The 11,558-nt window shown below is 45.4% G+C and overlaps 1 protein-coding gene across 2 annotated transcripts in view; it reads right to left on the minus strand.

Moving 5' to 3' along the window:
- Window positions 1-1,595: 1,595 nt before the first annotated feature.
- The window catches only part of SLC18A1 (solute carrier family 18 (vesicular monoamine transporter), member 1), a 47,012-nt gene continuing 37,049 nt past the window's right edge, over window positions 1,596-11,558 (minus strand). Inside the window, exons 11-16 of one of the 2 annotated variants that reach the window (XM_010845439.1) lie at window positions 8,662-8,740; window positions 7,651-7,702; window positions 4,816-4,879; window positions 4,412-4,531; window positions 4,055-4,188; window positions 1,596-2,782 (exon numbers count right to left, since the gene is read on the minus strand). In XM_010845439.1, the coding sequence (XP_010843741.1) occupies window positions 2,669-2,782; window positions 4,055-4,188; window positions 4,412-4,531; window positions 4,816-4,879; window positions 7,651-7,702; window positions 8,662-8,740 (563 nt within the window). In that variant the 3' untranslated portion in view covers window positions 1,596-2,668. The remainder of the gene's footprint in view (window positions 2,783-4,054; window positions 4,189-4,411; window positions 4,532-4,815; window positions 4,880-7,650; window positions 7,703-8,661; window positions 8,741-11,558) is intronic. The other variant, XM_010845438.1, reaches the window with a different exon arrangement.

Genomic DNA, 11,558 nt, shown 5'->3' on the forward strand with positions numbered 1-11,558 from the left:
ACAGACTTATGGGCAACACACACACACACACACACACAACCACCACCCCAAACTAAAAGCCAAACAAAAAAAACTTCTTATTGCTCATTTTTGCTGGGTTGGTATTTTCATTTTTAAAAGAATTTAGTGTCACATGTGAATGTGAACATCTACCGTGAATTCTTTTCCTAATATCACTTGTAAAAGCATTAATAAAGACTAATTCATTTTCTATTTTTATGGGATTCTCTTTTTTTAAATAATCTTCCATATATAGGCTATATTATTTTTACCTATTTCTGACCTATAATTAAAAAAAAAAAAACGTGTCCTGACTTACTTTGTAGTGTTTGGTGTTGACTCTTATCAACATTATTTTGAAAGACTGACTAAACTGCATCCATTGTTTTTCCTTAAATGTGTTTTAAATTGCTAAATGTTAACTGGCAAGTTAAAGATGGATTACTCCTTTAAAAACTCTTCCTATTTCTTTTTTTTCTTATTTCTTTAATGTGTGAACAATTTCTGTAACAAGCCTGTCCTTTATTATAAATTGTCCTCCTTGTGGATGTGAGAATCAGCAGTGTATTGTTGTCATGCTTCCCTGGTGGCTCAAATGATAAAGAATCTGCTTGCAATGCAGGAGACCTGGCTTCGACCCCTGGGTTGGGAAGATCCCCTGGAGGAGGGCATGGCAACCCACTTCAGTATTCTTGCCTGGAGAATCCCATGGACAGAGGAGCCTAGTGGTCTACAGTCCATGAGGTCACAGAGTCGGACGCGACTGAAGCGACTTAGCACACATGCACGCACACACCACTGTCAGTGCCCCTGATGCCTCCACACCCTACCCTATTCCACTCCCACCTTGTATAAGAGTCACAGTGGCCACACACTCAGTCTAAATTTGCAGTCTCAGATTCCATATTTTTTTTTCTAATCTTATCTTTGAGCTCCTTCAAAATCTGAGATAATATCATCCTGACTAAATGTTGATATAAGTATGATGATGTAAGTGGGGTTTTGCAAATCAAGTAAGTCTAGTTAATGCCAACTCCCTAAAAACACATCCATAAATCACATACCCATTGTCCAAGTGGTACGAATTCATTGAGGTTCAGCTGGAATGTGCTCTGATGATTCAGGGCTTGCACTAAACCCACCAAACTCTTGCAGAGGAGTTCCATCATCAGAGCCAGGCACCATTCCAGAGTAAAGTCTGATCATCCCCAATCTAACATCCAGGAACCCCAAGTCTGTGCCTGTGGGTCTTTCCATTCCTGCCTCTGCCTCCATCTCCACCATTATTCCCCACCCAGACCATGACCATCCCTGCCTCTTTATTCTGGAATATAGAGTATATACAAACTTGCAGCGCTGATCATTTTTATTTGGTGTATACCCACTTTGGAGCTTCCCAAGTGGCACTAGTGGCAAAGAATCTGCCTGCCAATGCAGGAGACAGACACAAGAGATGTGGGTTTGATCCCTGGGTCAGGAGGATCCTGTGGTGGAGAAAAGGCAACCCGCTCCAGTATTCTTGCTTAGGAAATCCTAAGGACCGAGGAGCCTGGCGGGCTTCAGCCCATGGGGTTGCAAAGAGTTGAGCACAATTGAGTGACTGAGCACATACACATATATCCAGTTTGCCTAAAGGGATAGGAAGCTACTTGAAGGTAACTGCTGTGTCTCCCATCTCTTTGAAATCTTATGTTTTAGCAACTATTTCAAAAAAATTTTTGCTAAATGTCAAAATATTTATAGGACCTACTATATTTCCATCCACACTCTCCTATGCTATAAAAGTTTGCCATGTCTGCATTAGGGAATAATTTAGTCATTAGTAAATGTGAACAATGCCTCATTATAATCCTTGTGTTAGGAAACCCACCGTTGGAAGGGATTTTAGCACAGCTGCTTTACTTCTTCCCATGAAATCGCATTTTCTCTCCTCTTATATTTATTTCTCAGAATCTAAGAAATTTAAGGTAAGGCAGACAAAGCCCACAGGGGACATCATGAGAATGTCAGTAACTCAAGCATAAGAGAAGCAGATTTTTTCCAGTTCCCCTTGGTAATGAAGAATATAGGAGCCCTCCTGTCACTGAAGACAGACTGATTTCAGCAGTTGTAGGTCTGGCCACAGAGAAAACCCTCAGCTTGGAAAAAAACAGCCAAAGGATGTCCTAAGTTGGCCATGTAGCAGCAGTACAGGGTTGAGGATGCTTTAACTCATCTAGGGAAACTCAGGGAAGACCACTTCGAGGAACAGAGAACAAAACTCTTATAGACTGTTGGAAAGTTGCCAGAGAAAATCAGATAACAGATGAAATGAGGTTTGTCAGCCACCCCGCTGGTTTCAGGGAACACAATGCTCACTGCCGCCTCCATGAAATGAGTCGCTCCTTGCAGAACCCATCACAGCCTTACAGAAGCCAAGGAAGAAACAGCATTCTGTCTTCCCATCAAAGGTGGGCCAGGTGAGGCATCAAAGCTTAGAGGGAGAGCTGTGAGTGACACAGGAGAGGAGAGAACCTGGGGACAGCACCCATGGGAGGGGAGGAAAGGAGACATCAGGGGAGATAGAAGTGAAGCTTATTGAACAGTCCGTGGTGATCTAGGTCCAGGAACAAAGTGGTCACTGAAGTCTGAGCCTCATGCGACAAGGTCCAGGGGCCGGTTTCTGCAGCTACTCCTCACAGCCAAGCTCCTCATCGCTGTCATCCCCCAGAGGAAACTGCCTTGTGTGCTTCTCAGCTGCATACATCCGGGTCTCCATGGGGCAGTCCTGGCTCAGAACTGCCTGCAGCAAGAAGCAGGAAGAGAAATCACTGCCCATCTCTCACCAGCTTCCCCTTCCCCCTCTCAAACTAGCTCATCCAAGTCTAGGGCTGCTCAGAAAAGACTCAAGGAACCAGAAAAGGACCCTCGTTCTGCTTCCTATATGTGCACAGTCCACCCAAAGCACCAGGTGGAACCATGCTGGTCAAGACAATCATCTGATAAGCTTTTCACTGAATCCTAATAGCAGTAGCACAGGCTATAGCTGGGAGCCAGCTGAAATGGGCATCACCCCTCATCGGACTTTCCTGTCTTTTTCTGTTCCTTTAAGCAGCCTTCACATCCACACCCTTGGGCTTACCAGGTGGCACTAGTGATAAAGAACCCGCCTGCCAATGCAGGAGATGTAAGAGACACGGGTTCAATCCCTGGGTCAGGAAGATCCCCTGGAGGAGAGGATGGCAACACACTCCAGTAGTCTTGCCTGGAGAATCCCATGGACAGAGGAGCCTGGCAGGCTACAGTCCATGGGTTGCAAAGAGTCAGACATAACTGAAGTGACTTAGCATGCAGCACACACTTCTGCCCCCAACCCACCCAGACCCTCAAGGTGCTCCTGCTGCAGTAAGAAGAAAGTATCTATTAACTAAAGTAATCTGTTGTGGTTCTCTCCCCTGGGCTGTGGGTACTCTAGGAAAAGACCTGATAAGGATAGTGACAGATGTGAGTGAATGAATGAATGCATGAATGTGCCCAGTGGAATTCTGTCCATGTTGTGGGCATGAGTTGGCAATTCACACTTTGCTAGTAAGTACTGCAAGCACATGATGCCTTTGACGGTCCTTGACCCCAACGCATCACAAGCCTCCCATTTTCCTTCTGTACTTAGGACCCTTTCTAACTGACCAGTGTAAGAGAGAAAGTGGTTGTGTAGAGAAGGAAAAAGTAAGGAAGGGGACAAAGGAAAGATAGAGATGAAAGGGGAATCAGAAAACATGGCAAAGCAGAGAGCCTGTCAAAGATGGAGGAAATAGGAGCACAAGATAGGGATTTCCCAGGTGGTCCAGTGGTTAAGACTCAGCACTCCCAAAGCAGGGGGCCTGGGTTTAATCCCTGGTCATGGAACTAGATTCCACATGCCACAACTAAGGTCCCGCATGCCACAGCTAAGACCTAGCACAGTCAAATAAATAAATAAAAACAGATATATAAAAAAAGAAGCACAGGATTAAAAGGAACGAGAGAGGCATGAAAGAAACAAATTATTTTTTCAGCAGTAGTGAGAGCCCCTTACAAGCTTCTCCTCCTTGGCAGGGGGGCTCCTCAAGTAGTAGCAGAGAGGAGCGTAGATGATGTCAGTGACCCCAGTGATGACCATGAGCCAGGGGAAGCCAATGGCCCGCACAATGGCACCCCCGGTGGATGGACCTGTGAGGAATAAAGCAAATCTGCAAGCATCTATTGATTCTTGATCGCTTGGAGGACACCATGCTAGGAGCCGAAGGTGACCCAGAGGATGCCCCAGGGCCAAATATCTCAGAACCCTAGGAGGACTAGCCTCTTGGCTCCACTTTATGGGCAGGTAAACAGCCCGTAAAGGGAGATTTGGGTTACCAGGTCCTGGTGTTCTCCTGTTTCTCTGCCAACATACCTACTGCAAAGCCCATGCAAAAAGCCACATCAGCGATGGCATAGACACTGCCATAGACTGGGGCATGGCGCAGGTCCACCAAGTGTCCCATGATGGGCATCATAGAGGAATCCACCATGCCTGTGGTCAGAGCAAGTAGGGCACGGCCATGAGTCCTACACACAGCCCCCTCCCTGTCTGTAACATCCCCTTCCACCCCTTCTGCTTTACTCCACTCTCTCTGCCTGCTGTCTGTCCTCCCTCTTCACTGACACCCATACCCACCAGGAGTCATGAGCCTGTCTCTCGACACCCCTGCCGGCTGCTATCCTATCCCCCCTGCCTTTCCATGTACCCGCTCTGATCTGATCTGATCTCGAGCCAACATTCAGGGGCTTCCGGTCTCCTTTAAGGGTACTTCTTACCTATGGAAATGCCAAGCCCTGCATTGGGGCCAATGAGACCAAAAATATCATGAGCCAGAGGAACCTGCAGGAGGAAAGGAGGAAGAATTATCAGGAATCCGGTGGGGGAAGGGGGGGTCAGGTGGGACAGCACAAAAACAAAGGGTTTTCCTATGAAACGCATTTATCAACCAGGTACAATGTGCCACGTGTGTTATCTCTTGATTCTTACACCTCTGATGAAAAAGAATCTTTACTTCCATTTACAGAGATGAAATCTAAACTGGTGCCATTTGGGTTCAATGTCCCATCAAGAGTTTCAGAACATAAGCAGTGAGATTAAGTGTGAACCTCAGGTTTGACCCTGGAGTCACAGCAATGAATGGCCCATGGACTCTCCCTCCCCTTGCTCTACCCCCTCCACCCAGACACACACTTCTGTCCTCATTATACCTAGAGTGGAGTTTCCTCTCTTTTCTATCTGCAATATCATCCACAGGTGGTGGTGGTATTATTTTTTTATATTTTATATCTTTTTAAAATTGGTGTATACTTGCTTTACAGTGTTATGTTAGTTTCTGCTGTACAACAACATGAATCAGCCATATGCATACATGTATCCACTCACTCAACTCCCTTTCTGCCTCCATCCCACCCCTCTAGGTCATCACAGAGCACAGAACTGAGCTCCTTATGATGTATAGCAGCTTCCCACTAGCTATTAATTTTACACACAGTAGTGTATATATGTCGACTCCAATCTCTTAATTCACCCACCTTCCCTTCCCCCATCCCCACCCCTGTCTGTGTCTGTGTTTCTGGGCCTAGAGTCTGTTATACAGAGTGAAGTAGGTCAGAAAGAGAAAAACAAATACTATATATTAACGCATATATGTGGAATCTAGAAAAATGGTACAGATGAATCTATTTGCAAGGCAGAAGTAGAGAAGCATACAGAGGTTTTAGTAAAACCCCGACTTGAAGCCAGTGGACCAAGAAGACAAAGAGTCGCCAACAACCGATTACCCACAGCTAGAGGGGCGGGTGGCGTGGTTTGTGTCGCTGCTTCAGCGGCTTGTGACATTCATTCTCTTACCCTCCCGATCCCCAACGGAAGCCTTGTTTTCCTCTTTTGCTGCGTCCTTACCTCCCTCCCTGGGCATTTGTCTCCTACACCTGCTACACTAGCATACTCACCCCTGAGAGGTTTTACATACCATTTAGATGTCACCAGCTAAAAACAGGGTCTTAGGAATGAATTGATTTTTTAATTATTTCTTTTTAAATTTTATTTATTGATTGATGTGCTAGGTCTTTGTTGCCAAGTGGGCTTTTTTTTCTCTAGTTACAGTGAGCAGTGTCTATTCTTCATTGCAGTGTGTGGGCTTCTCACTGTGGTGGCTTCTCTTGTGGAGCACAGACTCTAAGCATGCAGGCTTCAATAGTTGTGGCACATGGGCTTAGTTGCTCCACAGTATATAGGATCTTCCCAGACCAGGGATCGAGCCACGTCTCCTGGATTGGCAGGAGGATTCTTTATCACTGAGCCAGAGGGAAGCCCATGGGGGATATTTCTATTTTATTACTAGTACTGGTTAAGATTCACAGTGGGCTCCCTATGAGCCAGACACCACTGCAGTTTTGGTCTGGGTAATCCTTCGAAATGGCATCAGAATCCCCTGTACACAGATGTGGATGCTGAGCCAAGGGAGGTGATGTAATGAACTCAGAGTCACATGAGCAACAAATGGCCAAGCTGGGACTGGAGCCAGCCCCAGATCAGGGCTTCCTGCCTTTCTTGAGCACTGTACTCAGGGCTTTGCGGCCATCTCATTCCCCCTCAAGCCTAGGAGGCAAGGGTGCTTCTGATCTCCATGCTGGAGAGGAGAAAATGTAGGTTTAGAGGGCTTGGAGGGGACTCCTGGAAATAGAAAAGCCCTTCTTTCTTTCTTCCTCTACCAAACACTCTGGTGCTACAGACGGAAGCACAGATAATGGTTCCTCTAGTGGCTCCTAGGATCCTGTCACTGTGAGGTATGTAAGTGAAGGCATAAAATGCACCATTCTACAGACCCCACTCCAGTACTCTTGCCTGGAGAGTCCCATGGACAGAGGAGCCTGGTGGGCTGCAGTCCATGGGGTCGCTAAGAGTCGGACACGACTGAGCGACTTTTCTTTCACTTTTCACTTTCATGCATTGGAGAAGGAAATGGCAACCCACTCCAGTGTTCTTGCCTGGAGAATCCCAGGGACGGGGGAGCCTGGTGGGCTGCCGTCTATGGGGTCACACAGAGTCGGACACGACTGAAGCGACTTAGCAGCAGCAGCAGCACAGACCCCAAAAATAGATGCCAACGTTATTGCTTCACGTGCGTGCATGCTAAGTCACTTCAGTCATGTCTGACTCTGTGTGACCCTGTGGACTGTAGCCCACCAGGCTCCTCCATCCACGAGATTCTACAGGCAAGAATACTGGAATGGGTTTCCACTTCCTCCTCCAGGAGATCTTCCTGACCCAGGGATCGAACTCCCATCTCTCTCATCTCCTGCATTGGCAGGCAGGTTCTCTTACCACTAGTGCCACCTGAGAAGCCCATTGCTTCATGTGGCCATCCATAAAGCCTCAGATTTCTGTCTTCAGCTGCCCCCACTGCCCTCTCCCTCTCCTTCCCCACCTCCTTTCAGTGGGATGGCATAGCATCTCTCCCAGGGGTAAATTCCTACCTACACAGAAACAGTCTTACTGACAGTCCTTGCCAAGTCAATCCTCTGCTCATTTCAAAGGAAAGTTGTCTTTAAGTGTCTGACACTCTCCCCACCCTTTGACTCTCCCCCAAAAGACCTTATTATACTTACACAAAGTAAGCTGGTACCTACTACCAACATCCCAATCAGGGAGCACAGCCACCTAAAAAAAAAAAAAAAAAAACAGCATTTTTCAAATAGCGCCTAAGGGTTGAGATTCCTTCCACTTGCTACCCATCACCAACTCTCTGGCCAGTCCTGCTATCCCTAATTCCAGGAACCCGTTGGGATGTGAGAAGATAAACACATCTCTACAGGACCAGTTTGTACTCAGGTGAGCCCTTCCCCAGTCCCTTATTCACCCCTCATCTCTTCCCTGGCTCCACACCTCTTCCCAGAGTAGAAGCAGACAAGGAGCAATGAGACATGGTCTTCCTTCCCTTAGAAGAGGAATCAGTTGACTCAGAAGGTCCTTTCCCCTTGGGAACAATGTTCTAACTTAATGTTGCTGTTGCTTAACTCAGCCTATATCTCTCATCGATACATATTCTATCTGGTCTTCAGGGTCCATCTCAAAAACCACAAAAACACACCAAACTTCCTTCCTTCTCTGATTTCCTATGGAAATGGTTTTTAAAATTACTTTTCAAATTTTTACATCACACTCCAAAGGTAAAATTAAAGCTGTTCTCATTGCAGTTGGAGGAAAAAAATTCAGACTTATACCTCTTAGCCCCCAACCCTTTTTACACTTGGTAGCCTTTGGAGAGTTCTCTGGGGCTCCATGGAAGGCAGTTTGACAACCACCTGTCTCTGGGTACTGTTTTCTCCATACCTGTTCTCTGTGGAGTTTATTTTATCTCTTCAACTGGACAACAAACATCTGGAAAGTAAAGGTTGCCCCTCATATATTCACTGCATCTTCCATAGCAACAAGCTCAGGACCAAACCTTTCTCTATACTGCCCTCATCAGCTATCCATTCCCACCCTTAGAACAAGCATCTGCCGGTACTTGTTCTAAATTTTCAACCTCAGACAAGCTATCATCCATCATCCCAGGTGCAGGGAACACCTCAGAAGACTCTCCCATCTGAGTTTTCCCAGATCCCCAGGCTACATACCGACCCATCTTGTTGGCCAACACACCAAAGAGGCTGGTGCCAATGAGGTAGGACACACTGGCAGGCAAGAAGGCTAGACCTGCAGAAAGACACAGGTCCTCACCTTAGGCTGCTCTGAAACATCTTGGGTCTTACAAGACAGTGAAGTCTCCCCCTTACCTTCAAGGATCCCAAACCATTGTTTTGTGGGTTAGAGATCCCTGTGCAAACCCAGAGCAGATGACATAGGGCTCCCACGCCTCTGCTGTCCTCAAGAGCAGGGCTTTGTTTAGATTTTCTTGGGCTCCAAAATCACTGCAGACAGTGACTTCAGCTAGGAAATTAAAAGACACTTGCTCCTTGGAAGAAAAGCTATGACAAACCTAGACAGCATATTAAAAAGCAGAGACACCACTTTGCTGATTAAGGTCCATATAGTCAAAGCTATGGTTTTTTCAGTAGTCATATACAGATGTGAGAGCTGGACCATAAAGAAGGTTGAGCACTGAAGAATTGATACTATCAAATTGTGGTACTGGAGAAGACTCTTTAGAGTCCCTTGGACTGTAGGGAGATCAAATCAATCAATCCTAAAGGAAATCAACCCCCTGAATATTCATTGGAAGTACTGATGCTGAAGCTCCAATACTTTGGCCACCTGATGTGAAGAACTGACTCATTGGAAAAAACCCTGATGCTGGGAAAGAATGAGGGCAGGAGGAGAAGGGGATGACAGAGGATGAGACGGTTGGATGGCACTACCAACTCAATGGAGACGAGTTTGAGTAAACTTTGAGAAACAGTGAAGGACAGGGAAGACTGGCATGCTGTAGTCCATAAGGTTAAACCAGAATTAAATCAACTTATCGACTGAACAAACACATTTAACGTCACTTCCCCCTCTAGCTCCCTTCTTAGACTTCCTGATGAATGACTTTGCTGAGCCATTCTCATGTATAAAATACCCGTGATTATCAGCATAAGAGCATGAGCTTTAGAGAAAGACATACAGTACTTACTTCCTGGAAAGTAAAGTTTCTGCCTTATTATTTACCTGCTCTTCTCTTGCTCTAACACTGCCTTTTATTTTTGGCCACACCACACAGCTTGTGGAAACTTAGTTCCCCAACCAGGGACTGAACCCATGCCCTCTGCAGTGGAAACGTGGAGTCCTGGTCCAGCACTGGACAGCCAGGGAATTCCCTCTGATGGTGACTTTGAATAAGTTACTAAACCTTTCTGATCTTTGGTATCCACATCCAGTAAACACAAAGCTGTGGTTCTATCACACTAGATTACATGAAGAAGCAAATTAGATATTAATAAATGTAAAAGAATATTGTAAACTGAAGCCCTTGTCCCATTGTTTTTTGTGAAAATAGAGTCAAGCACCCTGGAGCATGGGCTTTGCTGCTGGGTTCAAACTGTGGCTTAACCACTCTGTGACCATGGGAAATTTATCCTCTCTGATGAGTCTTATTTTTTATTTCATTTTTTCAGTATTTTAAATGAGCTTTTACTATGTAGCAGGTATTCCAGGAACCAGGATTAGAAGAGTGAATAAAATAGACAAAATCCTAGCCTCCAGGGAGCTTACATTCCAAGGGAGGGAGATAGACAACAAACAAGTAAATAAATAAATGAAAAAAGATGACTTAGACAGTGATAAGTTCTGTGAAGAAAGTTTAAAGTGGTGATATGCAAGAGTGACCAGGAATAAGGGATAACGTAGATTCAGGGGGTTAGGGAAGACTCCTTTGAGGAGGTAGTATTTAAACTGAGAACTGAATAACCAAAACAGGTTTTTTTAGCAGGAAAAACAAACAAAAACACCTAATGCAAATAGGAGGAGGCTTATTGAATGGACAAGTCTCCAGTTCTGAAGAGAGATACTAAAGAAAAATAAAAGGGTTCAAGTAATTGGTTTATAAATTAGTTTTCTTTTTTTAATATTTATTTATTTGTCTGCGTTGGGTCTTGGTTTTGCGATGGGACATCTTCGCTGCGGTACACACTATCTTTAGTTGCAGCTGTGGGATCGAGTTCCCTGTGCTTGTGTACGTGTACTCAGTTGTGTCAGACTCTTTGCAACCCCATGGACTGTAGCCCTTCAGGGTCCTCCATCCATGTGAAAGTGAAGTTGCTCAGTCGTGTCCAACTCTTTGCGACCCCATGGATTGCAGCCTACCATAGGAAAATGAGTACGTCAAGGCTATATATTGTCACCCTGCTTATTTAACTTCTATGCAGAGTACATCATGAGAAACGCTGGACTGGAAGAAACACAAGCTGGAATCAAGATTGCCGGGAGAAATATCAATAACCTCAGATATGCAGACGACACCACCCTTATGGCAGAAAGTGAAGAGGAACTCAAAAGACTCTTGATGAAAGTGAAAGTGGAGACTGAAAAAGTTGGCTTAAAGCTCAACATTCAGAAAACGAAGATCATGGCATCCGGTCCCATCACTTCATGGGAAATAGATGGAGAAACAGTGGAAACAGTGTCAGACTTTATTTTGGGGGGCTCCAAAATCACTGCAGATGGTGACTGCAGCCATGAAATTAAAAGACAGTTCCTCCTTGAAAGGAAAATTATGACCAACCTAGATAGCATATTCAAAAGCAGAGACATTACTTTACCAACAAAGGTTCGTATAGTCAAGGCTGTGGTTTTTCCTGTGGTCATGTATGGATGTGAGAGTTGGACTGTGAAGAAGGCTGAGCGCCGAAGAATTGATGCTTTTGAACTGTGGTATTGGAGAAGACTCTTGAGAGTCCCTTGGACTGCAAGGAGATCCAACCAGTCCATTCTGAAGGAGATCAGCCCTGGGATTTCTTTGAAAGGAATGATGCTAAAGCTGAAACTCCAGTACTTTGGCCACCTCATGCAAAGAGTTGACTCATTGGAAAAGACT

The sequence above is a fragment of the Bison bison genome, unplaced genomic scaffold, assembly GCF_000754665.1.
Source record: "Bison bison bison isolate TAMUID 2011002044 unplaced genomic scaffold, Bison_UMD1.0 scf7180017864217, whole genome shotgun sequence".
NCBI classification, from domain to species: domain Eukaryota; kingdom Metazoa; phylum Chordata; class Mammalia; order Artiodactyla; family Bovidae; genus Bison; species Bison bison.